This window comes from Scyliorhinus canicula, chromosome 2, assembly GCF_902713615.1.
Source record: "Scyliorhinus canicula chromosome 2, sScyCan1.1, whole genome shotgun sequence".
Taxonomy (NCBI): Eukaryota; Metazoa; Chordata; class Chondrichthyes; order Carcharhiniformes; family Scyliorhinidae; genus Scyliorhinus; species Scyliorhinus canicula.
Genome location: NC_052147.1, coordinates 64,972,310 through 64,997,142, shown reverse-complemented (window position 1 = coordinate 64,997,142; position 24,833 = coordinate 64,972,310). Strand labels below are relative to the sequence as shown.

Genomic DNA, 24,833 nt, shown 5'->3' with positions numbered 1-24,833 from the left:
CCAATGTGGTAATGTTTACGTTGAACAAGTGATAAAACATGCTTAACAACGTGTAGAAACTTGCATTGCTTAGATCCTGGATCTGGGCCATAAGATCAACTGCCTGTTTCTTGGCAGCTTTGTGCTCCTGAGATTCTCTTTCCAGTTTTTCTTTCATCTTATTCAGTGTTTGCATCATCTCCTCCTTTTCCTGTGTCTTAGCTTCGCATTCCCGCTCTTTTTTCTCTAGCTTTTGCTGTAGCTCATTGTGCTCTATAACCAAAAAGAGATCTGTTGGAGATTCTTGACCAGCACAAACAACCACAACCTCTCTTAAAACAATAGCTCCCATTAATTGAATTTTATCAAAATAATGTTCGGCGTGTTTGCCAAGCTTGATAGAAAACCCAAACCCTACCAAAACAAAGTGCCCACACAGGATCTCAGATTCAAATTCTGCTCTGATCAGGGTTAGCTGGTCTCAAATGGTGCAGTTTTAGAGGGCTACACTTATCCTCAGCAGCCTTGAGATACTGATAGGAGGAGAATAGTCAGTCATGGGGTCCCACTCATGGTTGCTATTCACACTCCTGTTGGAGGGTATATAAATAGAATATATATGGACATCAGGTTGGCTATGATTACCTACATGTTGAACAATCTATTCCTGCTCACAGTCTAAGTTTACACATGAAGAATTGCTACTCATGAAGTTATTGGGAATAAGGATTCCTATGAAAAAACAGACTCGATAACAGTCAGCATTATAAATAAGAGAAGACAGAAGAAAATATGGTGGGAGAGGTAGAATTACATTTAAAGCTAGTCAGATTACTGAACAGTACCCATCAAAGCAAAATAAGTTAAAAACACTAGATTTCTCAAGTGAATAATGATCGCACCTTTTCGCATTCTTTCTGCTTGTTCCTTCCATTGCTTGACTTCATTTTCATTAACCAACCTATTTACATTGAACATTGATTACAAAAGGTCGTAATAAAGGTTTAGCACAGAGAACATAATATTCTTCACAAGTGATATTCTTCACTAGGAAGATGCTCTAATACAGGGGTGGGCAAACTTTTTCGTGCAAGGGCCACATTCAGAAATTCACAATTCTAAAGGGCCGCATAGTATATTAAGTAAAATAATTACTTCACCTGGTTATAATTCTGGGCGCCTCATATAGAACATAGAACAGTACAGTACAGAACAGGCCCTTCGGCCCTCGATGTTGTGCCGAGCAATGATCACCCTACTCAAGTCAACGTATCCACCCTATATCAGTAAGTAACCCAACAGCCCCCCCCCCCCCCCCCCCCCCCATTAACCTTAAAAAAAAAAAATTTTTTTTTTTAAATTTAAAAAATTTTAAAAAATTTTTTTAATGACTTGGTGGGCCGCATAAAGACCTTTGGCGGGCCGCATGCGGCCCACGGGCCGTAGTTTGCCCACCCCTGCTCTAATACTATATAACTATAAAGGAACCATACTTACATTCTAACAACATTCTTCACATTGAAATTGTCTAGAGGAGTAACATCAGGATCATGCCCTTTATCATTCTGTAAAACTATCTGCTGCAATATTCGATCTAGCAGTAGCCAATATTGTACAGTGTTTCCACTTCGCTTATCTGGGTGGGGGAGGGTGGGAAAAGGGAGGCAACTATTAAAGTGGAATGGAATCCAAGAGCAGAATTCACAAACCAGTTCCAAAAGTAATCAAAGAAAAGGGTAAGATCAGTAATGAATAAAGTGAGAGAATACTATTCAAAAATAGTCCACAACAAACTTGAATAGTTATATTACTGAGGCTTCTGCATTGGGTACAACTAGTTGATAAAAAGGGCTAGGTAGCCAACGACATTACTGTAATAAAAGAAACGTGGTACATATTGTTACTTTGGAACTTTATCCAGTTTTAGCAAATTTAATGTGTGGAGCAAACTATATCATCCGGTTGCTTTTAAACAGATTTCAAAAAAATATTTACCTGACAAGTCACACTAATTAAACAAACTGACTATATTTTCAGATCAGTTTTAGACTTTTTTTGTTTTATTCACTCTTCAACTGTAAAAATAAATGCAACATTTTGCAAAATGAAAAAGTTGTACAGTACTCACATGGCATTTGGAGACAATGATGGAGAATTGACATAAAGTGCGGATATGCATCTGTATAGCTGATTTTTTTCTTAACCAGTTCAAACAATTGGGTGGCACTCTTCGTGTCAATGTGGATCTGAAGTAATATGTTCAGTCACGAGTTAACAGGACAAAGTGTATTCATTTTCAATATTTGAAAAGACACAAAACACAGGCAGCAACTCATCAACTTACCATATCAAATCTTTTTGCTAGTTCCATTTCGTCCTCATTTCTAAGCATCTCAAAAAAATCCAAATGCCTACCAAATAATTAAAATGAGCATAAAAATGGCATCAGAAAATATTTCCAATTGTATTCTCGAAAATAAAATACACTTACCTGTCTAAAGTTGCATTTTCATGTTCACGTAATTTGTCAATAACTGGTTGAATACCTAACATCAAAAATTCGTATCGAAGATGTACTCTAAAATCGAGACTTTCCTATTGAAACAAAATAAACAGTGCTATAACAGATTTTCCTTTCTGCATGAAGGTTTAAAAATCTAAACAGTAAATGGGGAGGGTGTAGAACTTGGTCAACGGCAATAGTGTGTAATGAGTGAATAGCAAACCACACCACACTGCACCCAGATAAGCCGATGCATGATGGGCAGAGTATAAAATGGGCTGAATTGCTATCAGCCCGTTTTGCACCACATTAATCAATTTTCTAATTTTAGAAATGTGTAGGAATAAGGCGGCAGTAACACTACGAGATTTTAACGGCCCAAATGTTAATTGGGATAGTTTTAGTATGCAATGTAGGGAAGGAGCAAAATTCCTAAATTGCATCCAGGAGAACATTTTTAGCTAGCGCATAGAAAGGTGGAACAGTGATTAGCACTGCTGCCTCATGGCCCCAGGAACATAGGTTCCATTCCAGTCTTGGCCGTCTGTGTGGAGTTTGCGCGTTCTCCCAGTGTCTACTTGGGCTTCCTCCGGGTGCACCAGTTTCCTCCCATAGTCTAAGAATATGCAGGTTAGGTGGTTTCACCATGGCAAATTGACTCGTGTCCAAAGATGTGCAATTTAAATGGTTTGGCTGTGGTCAATGCACAGATTTGCAGGAATAAGGTGGAAGAGCGGGCTCTTTCACAGAGGACCAGTGGACTCTTGATGAACCGAATTCTGCACTGTAGGGATTCAATGGAAAGCCCAATTGGGGAAGAGGCAATTCTGGGCCTAATGTTCTGAAATTAGTTTGGGCAGGTGGAAGGCATATCAGTAGATGAGCATTTTAGAGATAGTGACCATATTAGATTTAGAATAGTTATGGAAAATGATAACCCAGGAATAAAATTTCTTAACTGGGGAAAGGCTAATTTTACTAAGATGAGATATGATTTGGCCTAAGTGGACTGGGAGCAGCTACTTGCAGATAAAACGATGTCAGATGTGAGAGACCTTCAAAGAGATGGAGTACAGAACAAATACGTCCCCATAAAGAAAAAAGGTGGGTACCAAGACCAGAGAACCTTGGATGTCAAGGAAGCTATGGCAGATATGGACAGCTAAATGTGGCAGTGTATCTGTAGGAGTATAAAAAGTGCAAGGGGGAAACTTAATTAAGAAAGCGAAGAGTGCATGAAAAAGTAGGTAGGTTGAATAAAGGAAAATCCAAATGGTTTTTTAAAAAATCTATAAAGAGCACGAGAATAACTAAGGAAAAAGTAGGCCCAATTAGGGATCATATATGAAATGGGTATGTGGGCCTGAAAGGCGTGGGTTCTCAACGAATACTTTGCATCAGTCTTCACAATGGAAAAGGACGATGCAGGTATAGACATTAGGGTGGAGCACTGTGAAATATTAGAGGAAATTAATATATAAAAAGAGAGTAGGTACTTGCCGTTTTAACAGCCTTAAAAGTGGATAAATCTGCAGGTCCAGTTGAGATGTATCCCTGGCTGTTGAGGGCGGCAAGGGACAAGATATCAGGGGCACTGACATTAATCCCGCAGGGCTCTGTTGGGGACCCTGCTATTTGTAATGTATTTTAATGATTTGGATTTAAATGTAGGGGGTATGATCAAGTAGTTCAGAAAATGTGAGGTAATGCACTTGGGGTGGGCTAACAAGGGAAAGGATTACACTATAAATCAGGGGTGGGCAAACTTTTCCGTGCAAGGGCCACATTCAAAAATTCACAATTCACAAAAGGCCGCATAGTATATTAAGTAAAATAATTACTTCACCTGGTTATGATTCTGGGCGCCTCATATAGAACATAGAACAATACAGCACAGAACAGACCCTTCGGCCCTCGACGTTGTGCCGAGCAATGATCATCCTACTCAAGTCAACGTATCCACCCTATACCAGTAAGTAACCCAACAGCCCTCCCATTAACCTTAAAAAAAAAAAAAAAAAATTTTTTAATTAAAAAAAAATTAAAAAAATTTTTTTTTTTTTTTTTTAATGACTTGGAGGGCCGCAGAAATACCTTTGGCGGGCCGCATGCGGCCCGCGGGCCGTAGTTTGCCCACCCCTGCTATAAATGGTAGGACCCTTGCAAATACTGAAAATCAGAGGGACCTTGGCGTGCATAGCCACTGATCCTGAAGTGGCAGGGCAGGTAGATAAGGTGCATAAGAAAGCACATGGGGTAGTTGTCTTTATTAGCTGAGGCATAGAATACAAGAGTAGGGAGGTCATGATGGAATTGTATAAAAGAACGAGAGTACTGCATGCAGTTCTGGTCACCACATTATAGGAAGGATGCGATTGCACTAGAGAGGACGCAGAAGAGAATTACCAAGATGCTGCTGATCTGTGAGGAAAGATTAGACAGGCTGGGGTGCAGCTCCTTGGAGCAGCGAAGGTTGAGAGGGTGCTGATAGAGGTGTATAAGATTATGACTGACATAAATAGTGGATAGGAAGGCATTTTTTCCAATAACCAGGGGGAAAAAAATTTAAGGTAAAAGGGAAGTTGAGGGTAAACTTTTTCACCCAGACGGGGTGGGAGTCTGGAACACTATCTGAAAGCGTGGTCGAGTCAAAAACTTTCAGAACATCCAAGTATTTAGATATTCACTTGCGCTGCCATAACCCCCAAGGCTACGGACCAAGCGCTGGAAATTAGGATTAGTGTAGTCAGATCTTTGTTGACCAGCATGGACACAATTGGCTGAAAGGCCTCCTTCTGTGCTGTAAACGTCTATGAGTCTATGAAATTTTAACCCCCCTGAATAGTCAAGATGAAATTTCGTACCTCTCCAGATCCTTGACTTAGGACAGCATTAATGAAAGACATGACTGCAGTTTTGAGATTCACTTCATCCTTGTATCTTCCTGTATTTCTGTCCAAGTCATTGACTAATGTCTGAAGGAGAGAAAATATGACACACAAATTGAAAAGAAAACAACACAGCATGACGCAAAAAAAAGTACACTGAAAAGGAGGCATGACCACTCTCCGGGAAGAATTCAACTAAAAAAATTTCTTCGTGTCATTTTGGGCATGTTTGGCAGGGTGTTTCCCACCGGCTTTTTGGGTGAGATCCACACTGGTATTTACCCACACTTAGTCATTGTTTTGAGCCTTTGGGAGTTTCTCCCCAGTCTAGCCCACACAGTGGGAAGCTGAACTTGCCGGTGAGGTCAACTTCTGAGAGATTGATCCACCGTTTTGAAAGGATGTCCCAATGTCTAATTTAACCCAAGCGGCCCTCAAACCCCCCCCCCCCCCCCCCCCCCCCCCTCATGGGCATTACCCCTCCCAAAGTGAGGACACCCCATTATGGGGTCCCCAAGGGGTTTCCCCTTTTCAGGCCTCCCCACCCTCCCTTTTGGGCCCCCCTCCTTTCAGGACACCCACCCATCACCCCTCCAACTTTTATGTGGCCCTTCCGGTACGGAAGCTGGCCCCACCTCCCCCACCCCATGCCCCCTTTTATTGTCATGGCACCCGCCCACCCCCCTTCCCCGGCATTACCTCCTGCCAGCATCACCTGGGCATACTGGCAGTGCCAAGGTGCTCAGGTTCCAGAGGGAGTGCCAGAGTGACCCTGCCCTATTCCTGAGCAACCAAAATGAAAAAAATGAAATGAAAATCGCTTATTGTCAGAATTAGGCTTCAAGTGAAGTTACTGTGAAAAGCCCCTAGTTGCCACATTCCGGCGCCTGTTCGGGGAGGCTGGTACAGGAATTGAACCATGCGGCTCGCCTGCCTTGGTCTGCTTTAAATGCCAGCTATTTAGCCCTGTGCTAAACCAGCAGCTGTCTTCAATGGCCTGGGAGACCCCCGTGGTCTATGATGGAGTGGTCCGGTACTAAACGGCACCCTGACCAGGTCTCCCCAGGTGAGGCAGTTAGGTCCCAGGCATCGGGAGGATCCGGCGAATGCCCAATGGCTCATTTAAATATGCTGATCAGGATCTCACCCAGCAAAAGCCAAATCCAGATAACAGCCTCTCACAAGAATCAATGGCCTAGTCCGGACACTAAGTCAGGCGCTACGAGGCTGTTAAATCGTGCCTTTGGTTTCAGACTTTGAAGTAACCAAGTGTTTTTGTTTTTTGTGGTAATCTCGAATTGAAAAGAAAATTCTGGTGGTAATCTCCAATTGAAAAGAAAATTCTATTACAATTTACTCAAAAAGCGAAATTTTGATCAACATATTCCGCCAAAAAGTTTCCTCAAATAATTTCATCACCGTTCATGTTATTACCAAGAGATCTAAACATTGATGTTGTGGATGTCACTAAAATATATGCTGTGACTTTAATACATGGAAAAACACAGATCAATTGCCCTTTGTTCTACCTCTTAAAGATAAGATGATGCTTCATATTGATGGGTAAACTGAGGGATAATTCAGAATGTCCAATTCACCTAAGAAGCATGTCTTTCGGGACTCTTGGGAGGATACCGGAGGACCCAGAGGAAACCCATGCAGACACGGGGAGAATGTGCAGACTCCGCACAGCCAGTGACCCAAGCTGTGAATCGAACACAGGTCCCTGGTGCTGTGAAGCAACAGTGCTAACCACTGTGCTACCGTGCCTCCTATAACAGATAGCAAGTACTTCACATTTAGGCCCTTTACTTGTTCAGCATCCAATCAATTGATAAAAGTCACTTTTCAGCATTAACATTTTTAACTTTATAAGAATTACTGAACAATCTAGATAAGAATTACTGAACAATCCAGTGAATGGTCAGATCAGAAAAGTTGGTGAAGAACAATTCTTAAAAGCAAACTTTAGTAAAAACGGTACCAATTGAAATAGAAAAGTTAAACATTGGATGGATCGTGTTGGAAACAAAGGAAAAGAAGATTTCCAATACCCAAGTTACAGAATTAAGTCAGACTAAATGAACTTTCCAGCAGAGACACAATTTACTTTTTAAAAGATCATAAGAACATAAGAACTAGGAGCAGGAGTAGGCCATCTGGCCCCTCGAGCCTGCTCCGCCATTCAATTAGATCATGGCTGATCTTTTGTGGACTCAGCTCCACTTTCCGGCCCGAACACCATAACCCTTAATCCCTTTATTCTTCAAAAAAACTATCTATCTTTACCTTAAAAACATGTAATGAAGGAGCCTCAACTGCTTCACTGGGCAAGGAATTCCATAGATTCACAACCCTAACAATCATGTGTGAGGTGAATAAGTGAAAGCTTACAAATTATTTTAATTCATAGAAACTGTACAAAAATCAATTCAGTAATAAAAGGACTTATAAAAGTTGAAGTGTCTCAGGGTAAAACAGTTAGAAACTGCATGTTTGTCACATTTTTATCAGCCTGTATTCCATTCCATTTTACAAAATTGCACATTTTTATTTTGCAATTCACAACTAGTGCACAAACTGTACCTGGAAGCGTGTTCTTTCACTTGCATGTTTCTGGTAGTGCAGCATTGCCTCCAACACCTTCTTGTGACCACCTGGCACCAAACATACAGCACCCAAAATTTCCAGGACTGCTACTTTAGTCTTTATATTTTCAGTTGTAAGGCTTTGAGCTATTACATTAATACTCTCTACGTGAGCCAAAACATGGGCCCTGCCCTGAGAGTTGTTCATTAATGCTTTAATACAGCCTATTAGAGAGGTATGTATTCGAGATTCTGATGTTTCGTAGTCCATACTTTTCAGAAAGTTCAGAATGCATGTTAACCCATCCAAGTCAATGAACCGGGTAACAAACCTGCCAAACAGAAGATCAAATTCAAAAAGAGCAAATGAAATAATCCAGTTGATCCTGCACAACTCAAAATATACATAACAGATTGGAGTCCTTCTAGATGAATGGTTAAAAATAACACATTCACATCTTGCATCAGGAGGCACAGTGCTTTTGGGGGTGGGAAGAACAATATTTGCAGATTTAAAGCAACAAAGAGGTTTTAATGGAGGCTATCATTGCTATGTATTTTTCAGTCTTCAGGATGCACACTGATCTTAGTCAAACTACATAACAAAATAGTCATCTCTGACAAGCTTTGTACTCATTTATACCGATTGACCAACACACATTGAACAGAGCAAATTAAGAACCTAAAGAAAGCATTTTATCCATTCTAAGAGCATGTTGCAGAAATTAACTACAATTAATTAAAATTTTGTTAACATAATTATAAATCAAAGATAGATTGCCTCATTGGTTGTGTTCTTAGTGCGGTTTTCAAGCTCTCAATGGTTTTATTCCTTTCTTCCTCATCTTTTTCCAAAGCCAAGAGTGATTTTCTCTAAAAAGAAAAAACATGGTCAGCTCACAATTAATTTTATTATTACAGCATGCGAAAATTGTGGTGAAAATGAGCACATTTGCTGACACCATGCTTATACACTGTTTTCTCGTGGTAATTTTATGATCAGTGCCTCTGCTTCACAGTCAATCTCTAGGGTGAAGTCATGAATCTGTGCTGCAATTCTGCACAATCAAGGTCACCTTGGCTGGCTGATACAAGAAAGGGGAGTTGAAAAGAACATCAATTTCTCTCCTCTTCCCACCACTCCCTCCGACATATAACCCAAGCATTTCACCGACATGAGCTACATTAAATAATTTGGCCTAAATGAAGCTATTTCATTCAACATAGCGATAGCCCGCCCAGAATAGCTCTGGGAGTTGAAATGTGACCATCTGCTTAAGAAGCACTGAGTATTCAAGATACCCATGATGGAGGATATTTAGTTATTTAATTAACACCTCAATGCGAAACATCTCTAATTTATAGGCTTGGGGAGGTATGGGAATGCAGAGGAGAGGAAATATGAAACCCAAGTAATTAGGTTACTTTCATCGTTCAGTCAAGAGCAAAGTCATATTGGAAGCCAATTTGGATCCCCAATAAAAATGCATTTTATTGACACTAGGAGAACACATTCGGAGGGCAGTCAAGAGTAATTTACGTTGTTGTGCGCCTGGAGGCACATGTAGGACCAGACCAGTTAAGGACAACAGATTTCCTTCCCTAAAGGATATAAGTGAACCAGATGGGTTTTGCCAACAATCGATGATAGTTTCATGGTCATCATCACAGAGACTAGCTTTCAATTCTGGATTAATTGAATTTGCATGCCACCTGTTGCCATAGTGGAATTGAACCCATGTCCCCAGGGCTTTAAACTGGGGCTCTGGATTACTAATTCAGAGGCACAGTCTACCCAAGTGCCTTTGTTCCTAGGAAGGTAGGAACAGGAATAGGTCATTCAGCCCCTAGATCATAGCAAGTTTGTAACCACTACACTTATCCACTGTTGTTCCGTGTCTCACACAAACTAAAAGCAAAATTAATCTCATATGAAGATGAGAATTGACTTTTTGTTCAGGCACAGTGCCAGGTTTCAACTGACATTTTTCTGAAAGCATTCTTCCCCATTCCAATTGAGCCTGGTTATAATGTTAAGAACACACCCCATTGTTCTGAATTCCTTCACCAGATAAAGTGTGTTTCTGTTTCCAATCCATCAAATGTCTTTATCATTTTAAACACCCCAATTAGACCAGACCTGAACCTTCAGGAACGGAATGTAAACTAAGTTTATGCAACCTGCTCTCATTGTACCCAGGCATAATCGTAGTGAACTTGCACTTCACCTTCTCAAATGTTAATATATCCTTCTTGAGATTTGGTACCAAGAGAATACAACACTCAAATCAGGTCCAGTTAAGGCGGTCTACAATAGAAACGTCACATACCACGTTTGTATTCTAACCCTTTAGATAAAGATCAACATTTAATTAGCCTTTTTCTTCATTTTTGCAGCTGATCGTCACTTGTGTAAATAATCTTTCCTCCTCCACAGCTCCCATTAAGAAAATATTTGGGATGACCACACTTCCGCCACACTGAACTCCTCTTCGCTATTAATTTTGTACTCGCACTTGTTGTCTACATTCCTTTATTATTTTATGCCCTAATCCAGACAAATTACAGTGAGTCCTGACTATCATCTGCAACCTTGGAAATGGGACACTCCATTACTTTGTCCATGTTTTGAATAAAGCTAGTTTAAAAAATGTCGAGGGCTTCTGGTAGCGGCCATGAGCTGAGCAGTCGCACAAAAGGTAGCTCTCATCTCGGAACTTTGGTTAAGGCCCTTTAACCCTAATGAATGGCACCAAAAGGACAGAAATTCCCCCACCAACCGCAGTGCCAGCCAGAATGCCAAGGAACCAATAGACCAGCCGTAAGAGCAGCAAAGTGAGGAGAGACAAATCTCAGCCTCGGAGCAGGTAAACCCCTGTGGCGGCACTGAAGCAGAAACGGCCGACCCCACAGGACCTCCAGCGCAGACCCAGGCACTGTTGGAACAAAATAATGGATTTCATCACCTCCAAGCTCCAGAAACACAAGGAGGCAATGAAAGAGGAACTCATGATGACATGGGGATGGCAATTGAGGCTGCGATGGACCCCATGAAGGAGGCTATGGGCAAAATGCAACAGGGGCTTGAGGCCCATGAGGCAACAACCCGAGACCTAAAAAACGCTGCCACGGACCAGGGTGACCGAATCGCGCCACTCGAAGCCAAGGAGACGAGGCTGTTCAGGACTCAAAGGGTTGAGAGAAAAGGTCAACAACCAAGAGAACAGGTCGCGCCGACAAAACCTGCGGATCGTGGGGCTCCCAGAAGGCACAGACGGAAGGAACCCCACGAGTACGTAGCAGCGATGCTCGGGAAGGGGAAATAAACGGCAATGGTCTAAACATGGGCTTTAAAAGGATGGGGGGGGGGGGGGGGGGGGGGGGAAGAATTAGACCGGGTAAGGATGCAAAATCCGATCATTGGGGGAGCCGTTACACTAGCGAACAGGCTGGTGTATGGAGGGACAAAGAATTGGGGGGTGGGGGGTAAAAGAGTCACAGCAGAGGGGGAGGGCAGCAGAAGATCAGGGGAATAAAGAGCAAGGCAGGTCAGGCGGGTGGGGAGGGTGTAGAGTGCTGGTTACAATAGGTCACACTTAAGTGAGTGGGACCAACTGTGGGTAAGGGAGAACTTGGTGGGACAAACATTTCAGGCGTGCTTCGACGCAGAGCGGGGCGGGGGGGATGATTCGTTTTGATCAGCAGGACCCTGGAAGGGGCCCTGGTAGTTCTGGTAAATACATACGCCCCAAACCGGGATGACGCGAAGCTCGTGAAGATAGCACAGTGGTTAGCACTATTGCTTTGTAGCTCCAGGATCCCAGGTTCGATTCCCGGTTTGGACCACCGTCTGTGCAGAGTCTGCACGTTCTCCCAGTGTCTGCGTGGGTTTCTGCTGGGTGCTCCGGTTTCCTACCACAGTCCAAAGATGTGCAGGTTAGGCGGATTGCCCATGCTAAATTGCCCTTAGTGTCCAAAAAATAGGTGGGGTTACCGGATTATGGGGATCAGGTGGGGGTGTGGGCTTGGGTATGTGCTCTTTCCAAGGGCCATGCAGACTCGATGGGCCGAATGGCCTCCTTCTGCACTAAGTTCTATGATTCCATGATAAGAAAACAGTGGCCGAAATCCCTGACCTAGAGATCCACTGACTCATCATGGGGGGTGGCTTTAGTTGCGTGCAGGACCCAAAAATGGTCAGATCCAACCCTGGGCGGGAACCATATCAGGAATGGCGTGAGAGCTAAATGCCTTTATGGGGGAGATGGTGGGGGGAGGGGGTGGGGGATAATAGATTAAACAGACCTTAAAGGAAGGAAAGGATAACCAGAGTGACTATGATGATATGGAGTTGAATCGACGGTACGCCACAGCCCCAACCATGGAACAGCTAGAGGAGGGGAATAGCTGCAGATCGAATATGATCAGCTCTCCACAGGGAAAGCAGTCCACCGGTCACAAGAGGCCTTTTATGAACATGGAGACAAAACCAGCTACACGCTAATGCACCAACTAAGGCGAGGCCTTCTTAAACATTTACCGAGGCCTATACACCTCCGAGCCCCTGGAGGGGGACTCGGGATGAAACAGTTCCTTGATGGACTAGATATACCATGGAGGAAGGGGAGGAGTGGAGAAGGAAGACAAGGAACAGGGGCTGGAAGCAGTTCCAGGGCTCAACAAGATCATGGAATGCATTAATTCCATGCAGTCAGGGAAGGCACGGGACCAAATGTGTTCCTGGTAGACTTTTATAAAAAATTCATAGCAGCACTTGCGGGAGATGTTCAATAATTCATCGTCAAAGGGGGTCCAGCCATCCACAATGGTACAGATCTCGCTGATTCCTAAAAAAGCCAAAGACCTAGCGGGGTGTGAATTACAGACCCATCTCTCTTTTAAATACTGGCGCTGAAGTCCGGCGAGGCGCCTGGAGAGTTGCCTTCCAGAAGTGATCACGGAAGATCAGACCGGGTTGGTCAAGGGCAGACAACAGCGAACATCAGACCCCTGCTGAATGTAATAATGATCCCACCTGGGGAGCCGATACCAAAATTAATCGTCTCCCTGGACGTTGAGAAAGCCTTCGATCGAGTAGAATGGAGGTACTTCATGAAGGTGCTTGAATGGTTTGGGGTCAGATAATAATGATCTTTATTGTCACAAGTAGGCTTACATTAACACTGCAATCAAGTTACTGTGAAAAGCCCCTAGTCGCCACATTTCGGCACCTGTTCGGGTACGCAGAGGGAGAATTCAATGTCCAAATTACCCAACAGCATGCCTTTCGGAGGCGGAGGACCCGAAGGAAACCCATGCAGACACAGGGAGAACGTGCAGACTCTGCACAGACAGTGACCCAAGCCGGGAATCAAATCTGGGACCATGGTGCTGTGAAGCAACAATGCTAATCACTGTACTACCGTGCTGCCCATTTACCATGTGGGTGAAACTTCTGTACAGCACTCCCATGGAGAAGACCGCCACCGCACGAGGCGGGGTGCCCGTTATCCACACTCCTGTTTGCACTGGCAATTGAGCCACTGGCCTTGCTCCTAGAGCAGCCGAATGGTGGACGGGCATTCAGAGAGGGGGCAGACATAGAGCAGAGGTCCATTCTATGGGGATGACCTGCTCATCTACATGTTGAACCCCTGGCCAGTATTGGAAAGATAACTGGACTCCTTAGAGAGGTTTGTGCCTTCTCAGGTTACAAACTCAAACTGGGTAGAAGATAAATCTTCCCGGTGAACCCCCAAAAGGGAGGAGCAGAGCTGGAGGAACTACTGTTTAAAATGACCCAGACTAAGTTCAGGTGCCTGGGGATACAGACAGCCTACAACTGCACGAGGCTACTGTCCAGCCAGGTGGAGGTGGTGAAGAGGGACCTACAAAGATGGGAATCACTACCCCTCCCGCTAGTGGGAAGGTGCAGAAGATAAAAATGAGTGTTTCACCCACATTCAGATCACTCCCGATCTTGATTCCCCAAATTCTTCTTCACCAGGGTTGGTAAGCTAATCAGGACCCCGCTGGATGAAACGTGTCGGCAATGGGGGGAGGAAAGGGCATGGAGGTAGTGGGGAGGACTCTGGATTGAGGCGCAGCACAGGATCAACTCCCCCTCCTCTTGTGCAGGGCTGAACCTAATGCAACTCTAAGACAAAGACGAGCAGATTTTTCCCAGAGAAGGAGCACAACTGCAAGTGGTGTCAGAGGGTCCCAGCCAACCACATCCCCACACCCACAGGTGCTGGTCCTGCCCCAGACGCAATGGGTTCTGAACAGCCTTCTTCCGAGGCCATGTCAAGGATTCTGGAGGGGTAAGATGGAGTCATGCCCATTGATGGCCGTCTTCAGGTGTCAGAGCACCCAGAGCTCTTCACAAGGAAAGGGGCAGACGCCCTGGCCTTCGCCTTCATGATCACTTGATGGAGACTCCTGCTAGGATAAAAGTCAAAAGGAGAATTGGGGACGTAGGCCACTACACTTGGAGGAATACAATCCCCTGCCATCTGTAAAGGACCGGGGAAACAGAGCACCCTTCTCATCCTCGATAATTGATGGTTCCATATGACTCTCTCTGTCACCGCAAGTAATATGTGCTCTTTTTTCCTCTGTACATTAATGTAAATAAGGAAATGCTATCACTGGAACTAAGGTCACAGACATTGTGACAACCTGTAATACAAATATTGTTGCGGTTGTTGTTTTTGTTCTGATTTGTAAATTTTGATATAAAGTGCTGAAATTCCAAAAATATTTATAAAAAGAAGTCCCAATAGAGGTCATTGGAAAACATTATTTATGGATCTACAGTTTACTCACCCATTTTTTTTTTAATATTCTGGAGGTGGAAACTATTCAGGTCCTAGAGATTTGTCCATCTTATGTTCCACTATTTTCTCCATTACTCTTTTATCTAAAATTTGTATTAATCCACTAAGTTTCTCTCCTTGACTTATTAAGTTATCTTGTACTAACTAACAACTTGCATTTATACAAGCACTTCTTATGTAAAAAAAACATTAAGGCACTCTGCAAGAGAGTGTTATCAAACAAAATATGACACCATGCAACATTAGGAGATCTAAGGGCCGATGAGTCATCGGCAGAGTTTTAAGGAGTCTTAAATGGAAGGAGGTAGCGGCAGAGGTGTTTTGAGGGGGAGTTCCAAAATGTAGAACCAAACAGCTGAAGGCATGGCTGTCAATAATGAGGTGGATTACAATCACTGGTGTGTGGTCCCTTTCCTACAATTTAACAAGTATGTTGTTTCCTGTCAATTATAATCTGACCTATACATTTCCTTTTACCGCTATTTTATAAATATATCTGGAAGAGTTTTGTTTGCTCCAAAATACATTGCATGTTTTTCAAATTTCCATTTTGCACCTCATGGTTACTTGTGTATCCTGTTGGTTTTTAAACCTCGGCCAGTCTGCTGAATTTCCAGTTTTCCTGTGCATTTGAGAGAGCTTTCCCTTATAGCTTGATATGGTTTCTTACTTCAATTGTTAGCTGTGTTGTGTAACCACACAAATAGAGCCTATGCTTGTTAGAGAAGAGTACTCGTTTTGTACCAAATACTTTGAATATTTCCTATTATATGTCTGTGGTTCATCACAGTTTACAATGGTCATTCCTCACCTCTTTGAAGTTCGTCTCAAATTAAAACCTCACTTTAATACTTAATATTAGCAGCTGCCAATGCAGTGCTACAGAAACGGAAGCAATCCTAAGACATGTCAAAAAAATGGCAAAGTTGCACCAAGTGAAGTCAAATATAACCCATCAGAATAAACATTTCCAATGCAAATTTTACCAGTTCTATTTAATGTACTATGCATTCTGATCAGGAAAGACAGTTTTATAACGACCCAAGCTGAAAACCACACTGGAACTGTACTGGTTCAATCAGTTATCCAGTGAGATGCTGGACTGTACAGATCAGCAAGGTCTTGGGTTTAAACCTTGATCTATACTTATTTTTTCTAATTTCGGCTAGACTGTCAATAGGGATACTATAATTGATTAATTTAGTACCTCTGGGCTGGAAGGACAAGGCCAAATTCCCACCTTGCTTGATAACCATTGGCACCTTCTGGAGATGCACATGCCAATATTGTGTGAGGTCACATTAAGCTTGGTTGCAAAACTCCACCGTGGTTGAATAACCTATTGGCATTTATGGTCAAGTTTCACACATTTGAGAATAACTGTTTGGATGAGGTACCAGAGGTTAGAAAGAAAAAAATGTAGAGACCAATTCAAAGAAAGAACATATGTACAAATAATGGTCAAAGGCTGCCTTTCACTTTACCAAGTACAAAGAAATCTACAATTCAGGAACAAGAAAGAGTTAACCAAATGCTGTTGTGGAATTTCTGTCTCAATGCTTAAATGTCTTGATCATCTGACATTTAGTGAATGGATTTAAAGTCCAGAAAAACTAGGAGTGCAAAGAAAGACAAGTGCTCTCTTTGGACGATGTTATTAGTTCAAAGCTACTACAATTTAAAGTTGAAGGTGCAAAATTCCACACTAGGTATTTGGAATAAGATTACTATCAAGAGAAACCTAACATTCTAAATGGAGTTGCAATGGAATAGTTGCTTCCCACCCATGCACCCTGATTCATGAAAGATTTTTTTAAAACAGCTTCTTTGTATAACAATATGCATTACAGAAAAACACCAATAGAATTATGACCATATTCAATGAGTATTTGATTTATAAATGTAAAAGAAACAATAAACAGGCACTCACGACTGCCATAGAGTTCAACTGGTCGATGTAAAACTCTGGCCAGCTTGTGGCTCCTTTATTTTCTTCTTGTTCCTAAACAAAAGACAAGTTTCACAAATTACCATCATATCTATGCCAACTATATTTTGGAAGAGGAGGAAGGAAAGGATTTATTAACAGGAGTAGATTGAACTTTTCCCAATAATCTACAGGGTAAATATCCCCAAGTGTAGCACAAAGTAATTCAACCAGAAGATTCCAGGTTTGATCTCTGATCTATATCAAGTTAACCAATCTCAGCTGGGGGAGTTAAAGCTGCAGCATAGCTCTCCTGGAATACAAGAAGAAAATCTACCACGGTTGCTGTTCCTGAATACTTTCAGGTGTGATCAAATGTATAATGAGATCAGGCTCAGGTCTGATAACTGCTTCAGTGAATAGCCAGTCAATACATTTCTCAAACTACCAAGTGAAAGGCCACTATGTGTCAGGGAACTGTAGTTGGAATATATTTGCACTCCACGGAGTCCAGCATTAGTAGCAACAAAGGCCAAAATTGGGATGCTGACTGGTTGAGGATTCATGCAAGAACTAAACAATAGGCTGGGGATTGCTTTAAGAATATAGAAGTGACCAGCGTTATTGTCACTGGAGATTTCAGTAAGAAATCTAGACTAATATTAAAATCCACTATTAGGACTCAAGCAATCGCCTTAAGAAAATGTGAACACTGTCAGGCAGCTGCTTTCAGATTGAGAACACCCGCCCCCATGCACATGAGAACACGCGGGTGAGAGCGCAGGTGATCAACCTGTAGCTGTAACACATGCAGCTATAGCATTTAAGGTAAGCTGGGAACTAAGTGTTGAAGTCTTAAAGCTGCAAAAGGGGGTTTTGAATGACAGAATTAAGTTGACTAAGAAAACTTCATGATAAATTAAAAGACCAAGCTCAAGGAATCAAGAAGAGGGAAAGACTGCAGAAGTCCTAGGATCCACAGGAAAGACAGTGTCGCATGTCACGCCTCAACCAGTGGAATTTTAAGTATTAATCTTTGTTGTCCAATAAACTTTGTTCATTTACATTCTAAATTAGTGATTATCCTTTTTGTCAATAGGTTATTGCCTGACAAGATTTTTTTTACCTTGGGGTTTAGTTATAGAGTCCAAATCCCAACAATAGTATAGTGATTACGTTACAGAACTGGTATTCCAGAAGCCCCAATCCAGATGCAGGAAGCAAAATGCTAGCGCGACAACTGGGAATTTAAATATATCTAGAGTAAAAAGCTAGAGCATTGGTGAATGTATAACTACCAGATTGTTATAAAACCTCATCTAATCATGTCCTTTAGGTAAAGAAATCCACCATCCTTTCCGCATCTGGCCTGTATGTGACTCTTAAACACCCTCTGAAATGGCTTGGCAAACCACTCAATTCATTGTGATTAGGGATAGAGAATAAATGTTCGTCATACCAACAATGCCCAAAACCTATAAGTAAATTATAAAAAGCATTTAAAAAAGCAAAACTCATTGGTGGTACTGGCTTGTGCTTAGAAATACTGCTTTTATAAAAAGTGCAATAATGTATGTATAAAAGCAAATTACTATGGATGCTGGAATCTGAAACGAAAGAGAAAATGCTGGAAAACTTCAGCAGGTCTGGCAGCATCTGTAGGGAGAGAAAAGAGCTAACGTTTTGAGTCCAATGACTCTTTGTCACAGCTATCAGTCAGAGAATTTGGGGAATATTCATACTGTGGAGTGAGAATGAAAGATGAGTCATAGCCACAGAAACCCAGGGAAACCGGGTGCTAATGGCCACAGAAACAAAGGGGAAAGAGTGTTAATGGCAATCCCCAGAGAGAACAAAACACGTGAAAGGTCAAACAGCAGAGAAACTAACATCAGAGGATGAACTGTGACAGATGGAGATGTGGGGAGAGGGGAAGGGAGAAGCAAAGGGGAGAAGGGGTAGGGAAAGGTGGATAAGATTGGGGGGGATTGACAGAAGACTGCACTTAGAAAGAAATCAACGTGCTGTGTGTTCATATGCAAAGCACAGACATTTTTGAAAATAATTGGAGGCATGTCATTAAATGTTCAATTAATTTTCCTAGCTCTGGTACAACATTTGCGTTGATGAGGGCTGAAAGTTTATCTTAAGTGAAAACTTGAAAATAAGAGTTTAGGTAAAGCATTCTGCTAACGCAAACTTAAAAGAGTCTGCATGATAGAAAGCTCTGCAAACTCTTAAATGTTTAAAAGCTTGAGCTGCAGTTACATAAATCACAATACCATTCCTGATGAGTGGTTTAATGACAAATGGCACCAAGGCAAAAATTCCTCATACAATTCCAAACTAAGGACTCTAGATATTCCAGAGTCATTAAATTTCAGGCCATCTTTCATCAGATTGTTTTATTTTCCATATTTGCTGACCGATGGGAATATTATTTCTAGAATTTCAAACCAACGAGAGTTGGATTTGGAAAGAAAACAAGCCTTTTGAGAAGAGGATTGAGAAAGCATTGTGGGAAGAAAATGGTTTCGGGTGAAGGGGCCTTTCGTGCCACCCATAATTCACAGGTAAAAGTGGAGGGAGGTGGATGGTTAAAGCAGAGGTGCTTTTTCAGCAGAGCAAGGGGGAGAAGAGGTGATCTAGGATTTAAATGGGTAGATAAGAGAGAGCAGGGGTAGTGACGTGAGTGAAGGAAATGGATGGTAAGAAAATGGATGAATAGTGTACAGTGGAAGGGAGGAGATGGGAAGAGGGTTGCCAGGGCTACTTTTCACCTGCAATCCCTTGCTAAAACACAATCTGTTGACATTGGTAGCCTCTTGCCTAACCTCTTGCCGAACCACATTACCACCTGAAAGGAAATTAAAATGAAGTAGCAGAGTAAAGACAGAAATACAGAAGGTGGTGGGAATAGCAACACAAAGTCACATGTGGCAGGTACCCTATTGCCCAATTTAAAACTGCACAATGTCACTGGAACTCCGATAATGGAAGTACTTTTCCTCACATACACAAAAGTTCCTTCCAGGAAAAAAAACATAAGTAACCCAAACACAATTTTAATAAAGAAATATTTTCTATATTAAGTTGAATTTTAACAAATTAACTTCTGTGAAGCCACAGAAATGAATACTTTGGTAAAAGTCTGTTCTATGAAACAAACAATAGTGCACACATTCTGCTCCCTTCGCACCACAGATTTTTACTCCTTTGGCTAATCTTCTCATCTTGCCAACACTAACTGCAACTGAAGCCTGTAATGTTTGAATGAACCTCAACTAGCATGTAGCCTCTCGAGGGAACTTCTATTAGGATGGCAACAATCCAAGCAGTTTATTGACCGACCACAAGATGTTTGCTAGATTACACTGAATAATACTCTTGAATGTTCACAGTTCTTGCACTAATTTGTTTTGTTTTTATAAAAACAATTGAACACCAGTAATAAATAGCAAATAGGTGCAAATATTAAAATATTAGAAAGGCAAAATACCCAAACTGACTGAGAAAATAAAATTTTACTTGGCATATGGAAGAAATGCATAACCTGTATTGCAGGCTTGAGTGCTACAGTTAAGAACTAGCAGGTGGTTATATCAATATCTATTCAAACTGACCATGCCTAGTAATATACTTTTTAAATTATACCGTTGATATTTCCAATTTTCAAATCGAACTTTTAATAACAGAAATTCAATAACAACTTGCACTTGTATAGTGCTGTTAACTTAACAGAGCACTTCATGCGGGCATTAGGCAGCAAAATTAGACACCAAGCCATATATGCAATAGTGGGCAGATGGACAGAAGTTGGTTCTATGGAGTGTCTTAAGGAGGAAAGAAAGGTTGAGAGGCAGAGGTTCAGGAAGGTCATTCCAGACCTTGGGGCCTAGGCAGCTGAAGATGCAGTTGACAAAGGTGAGACAGTCAATATTGTGGGTGCTCAAGCAGGTCAAATGAACGCAGAGATCTTTGAGCATTGTGGAGCTAGAGGAGATTATAGAGGGAGGGAAAGTGAGGCAATGGAAGAAATTGAATATACAAGGATGCAAATTTTTAAAACTATGGTGCTGCGGGCTGGGAGCCAACATGGACCAGCAAAGAAATAGGTGTAAGTAATGACACCAGCAGCAGAGCTTTGGGTGGTGTCAATTTACAGAGGATTAAATGTCGGAGGGCAGCCAAGCTTGCATTAGAAATGCCCAGTCTAGAGGTAGGCTACAAAGTATAAATGAGTGTTTCAGTACCAGATGAGCCGAGGCGGGGCAAAATCAGGTGATTCTACAGAGGTGAAAATAGACATTCTTAGTGATGGCATGGCTATGTGGTCGAAGGTTTATCACTGCATCATATAGGATACCAAGGTTTCAAACAGTCTGCTTTGGTCTCTTGACTGTTGCCAGGGACATGGTGGTTTGGAGCAGGGATACTCCAGGAAATGCCCACCTTGAAACAGTTCTGCCTTTCATTACAACAGAATTTCAGTTTGTCTCAAATCTCGTGTGCCTTCATTGCTTTCCATTTCCCTCCTCGTGTTTGATCAGATATCCACCAAAACTCACCTTCACAGCCACATTTCCTTCCTTTGCAATGGTCTCTAAGCTCTGACTTACATGATTCCAGATGAAATTCCACCCTTCATGTTCAGGATCCACTCATGATTACAGTCATCTAATCAACTGTCAATGTTTCTGGGACTGCTATAGTCGTCGCATCCTGAGATCCACACTCAGTGTCATGCACCGTCGCCATATGTACAACTGTGATCTCTTCAGCAGCAGTACTCGCTCTTTCTCAAAGCTGCCCTCCTCCACAGTTTCATTTCATCCTTGAACTCATACAAACATTTTTTTCTTTCTTCCAAGTGTTAAGGATCGCAAGCTTCAACAACTCACTGATACTTACACCCTCCAGATCTCTATCCCTTCACTTCCCTGTGACCTCACCCTCCATCCAACCTTCCCCACTCTGGTGCTGAATGATCTGTCCTTAGCAAGGGATTCAGCTTCATCTCAGAATGCTCCTACCTTAAATTAATTTTGAACTCCTTCTTCCATTGCCACTATGCCCACTTCTGTGGCCAGGGGGTGCCCTCCAGCTCAACAGACCCTTACGCTCATCTTCAATATTCTCCCTCTACTGGAGGCCTCACTCTAGCCCCTTACCTGTTCGATTACTTCATCAAGAACTGCTAGTGTGACAGTGACCATCTCAATTTCCTTGCTCTATTCATCCACTCTTACCTGTCTCCCTCTGAACATGCTGCACTCTGCTCTCACAGGTCTAATTCTGACATTGCCACCAAAACCTGCTGACAAGGATGGTGTTGTTAATTGTCTGGCAAACTCTACCTTGCAGAGATTGAACAACTCTCCGGCCCTTCCTCCCACGCAACCATGACTCCACTGCCGAACATCAAGCCATTGTTTCCAGAACAGTCACGGACATTTCCTCTGGTGATCTTGCTTTCATGACTTCTCATCTCTGTTCCAATCCTGTACAGCTAACATTTACCTCCTTTCCGAGATCTATAAGCATGACTGCCCTAGTAGAGTTACTGTTTCAATCTGCTCCTGTCCCACCGACCCAATTCCTTCCTGTGCCAACTCTTAGACCATAGAACCATAGAACAGTACAGCACAGAACAGGCCCTTCGGCCCTCAATGTTGTGCCAAGCAATGATCACCCTACTCAAACCCACGTATCCACCCTATACCCGTAACCCAACAATCCCCCCATTAACCTTACACTACGGGCAATTTAGCATGGCCAATCCACCTAACCCGCACATCTTTGGACTGTGGGAGGAAACCGGAGCACCCGGAGGAAACCCACGCACACACGGGGAGGACGTGCAGACTCCACACAGACAGTGACCCAGCCGGGAATCGAACCTGGGACCCTGGAGCTGTGAAGCATTTATGCTAACCACTTGCTCAGCGATTCTTGCTCAGCGATTCTTCTGATATCAACTGTTACTTCAAAGTTTCCAATTTCCTAGTCCTATCTCCCCAAACCTCCATCCCCACAAACACTGTTTGAGCGCTTGCCGCTCAGGCCCCCTCCCTCAACTCTTTTTTCCGATACATTAATGGTGATATCGGTGCCATATTCTGCTCTCACCCAGAATTGGAAAACTTTTGTCAACTTTGATTCCAATCCTTCCCTCAGTTTCACATGGTCCATCTCAGACTGTCAACTAAAACAGAGCAATTAGGGAAGGTAAGAGTCAAGTAAGAGTCAATCACTATTAAATGAAGACAGAGCATGGCACGGTGACAGTGGTTAACACTGTTGCTTCACAGTGCCAGGGTTCCAGGTTCAATTCCCATCTTGGACCTGACCATTGTCTGTGCGGATTCTGCACGTTCTCCCAGTGTCTGCACCAGTTTCCTCCCACAAGTCTCGAAAGACGTGCTTGTTAGGTGAATTGGACATTCCGAATCCTCCCTCGAGAATGTACCCGAACAGGTGACTAGGGGATTTTCACAGTAACTCCATTGCAGTGTTAATGTAAGCCTACTTGTGACAATAATAACGATTATTATTAGTTAGGGAAGGGAAGAGTAAGAGTTGGATAAATATTAGTCAATAAGTATTCATTATAAGCCAATTGACTCCCACAGCTACCTCTACTAAATTTCATCACAACCTTTCTGCAAGGACTCCATCCGAGTCTGCAAGTTCTTCAGTCTCTGTCACAAATGCTCTAATGTTGCAACCTTCTGCATGGGATTCAAATCTCTTCTTTGCTCCTCAATTGAGGTTTCCCCTGGAATTATTAACAAAGCCCTTGACCCCATTTGCCACACTTCCCACACATCTCGTCTCATCCCTTCCTCTCCCTCCCAGGACCATGGTAAGTTCCCCTGGTCCTCACCTTCCACCCCACCAGCCTCCGTATTCAACGGATCATTTTCCACCATTTCTGCCTGCCCAAGCATGATGCCACCAAACATCCTCCCCTCCTCTTTCAGCATTTATAACAATTATAGGTGGTATAATTAGAAGTACGTTTGAAGTAGAACAATACTTATTGCATTTTAATAGCTTTTAAAATTTATTGATCTAATAAAGGAAATTGTCCATCGAGAACACAGCAGTGTACTTTTCATGACATACACTACAGAAAATTATTAAAAGGTTGCAAAAGTAAACAATTTAGCTTTGCACCAGAGATGGTGGTTATGGAAATGTAAAGCACATCTGTTAAATAAAGTTCAAGTCAAAATATAGGAGGGGGGAAGGCGGAAATCAGAAGGCCAGTTAAGTGTTCCTGTTCCAATTGCTTGAACAAGCCATCCGCCATCCACTTTTTTTTGTGGGGGGGGGGGGGGGGGGGAAGAGAATATGCATTGATAACAATAAATCAGAAATATTTAAATCTTAATTTTTAACTTAAACTTGTAATTGTTTATTTTTGTAGTTAAAACCAATAAAAACAAGAAAAAATTCCTGAGCTGCATTAGCTGGCAGCTCCCTGCGCACCACCCACAGCATGTGTATTGCAGCTCTTCTGCTGAGAACATGTCAGTCCAGGAAGACAATTCTCCCAACACCTGCTACCAATGAATAAAATGCAACACATCCACTAAAACAACAAACATTCATGGTAGATCAGCAAACAGACAAGATTTATTATTCGCAAGTAAGCTCAAATTGCCAAGTTTAATTACTTTTAGGTTGCAGTCTGATTGTTAGCACATTTGCAGTTAGCTTCACGAAAAACATCTCTAACGAAAGCAATATTGCAACAGCAAACAGATCCAATAGAACTACCTTTCAAAAACTAGTGTGAAGTTGAGAAGTTAATTAGGCAAAGTGAAGAAAATTGAGAACTAAAAAAAGGCTTTATGAAAAGGCCAAGGGAATAGACAGCTTTTCAAATAGATCAATAACAGCATGTAAGTTGGAGTGCAATATGTCTTAAAACATCCTATCCTTTTTATTTGAAGGGGGAAAAGAGAGTACAGTCCAGTTTTCTGCAGTAGTAAAACTGCTGAAGATGATTTGAAGCCTTCTTGTCGAACCTATGGCTATGTTCAACGTATTCACATTCACCTTGGCCATACTATTCAGCGTCCCAATGCTTCATCAAGATTA

The 24,833-nt window shown here is 42.3% G+C and overlaps 1 protein-coding gene across 7 annotated transcripts in view; it reads right to left on the bottom strand.

Moving 5' to 3' along the window:
• LOC119954719 (disheveled-associated activator of morphogenesis 1-like) overlaps positions 1 to 24,833 on the bottom strand; it is a 211,883-nt gene that overhangs the window by 57,984 nt on the left and 129,066 nt on the right. For all 7 annotated transcript variants that reach the window (XM_038780252.1, XM_038780224.1, XM_038780277.1 and 4 more), the window contains 10 exons: positions 16,728 to 16,799; positions 8,740 to 8,831; positions 7,957 to 8,290; positions 5,347 to 5,457; positions 2,471 to 2,574; positions 2,324 to 2,390; positions 2,108 to 2,225; positions 1,477 to 1,615; positions 882 to 940; positions 65 to 252 (listed from right to left, as the gene is read on the bottom strand). In XM_038780252.1, the coding sequence (XP_038636180.1) occupies positions 65 to 252; positions 882 to 940; positions 1,477 to 1,615; positions 2,108 to 2,225; positions 2,324 to 2,390; positions 2,471 to 2,574; positions 5,347 to 5,457; positions 7,957 to 8,290; positions 8,740 to 8,831; positions 16,728 to 16,799 (1,284 nt within the window). The remainder of the gene's footprint in view (positions 1 to 64; positions 253 to 881; positions 941 to 1,476; positions 1,616 to 2,107; positions 2,226 to 2,323; positions 2,391 to 2,470; positions 2,575 to 5,346; positions 5,458 to 7,956; positions 8,291 to 8,739; positions 8,832 to 16,727; positions 16,800 to 24,833) is intronic.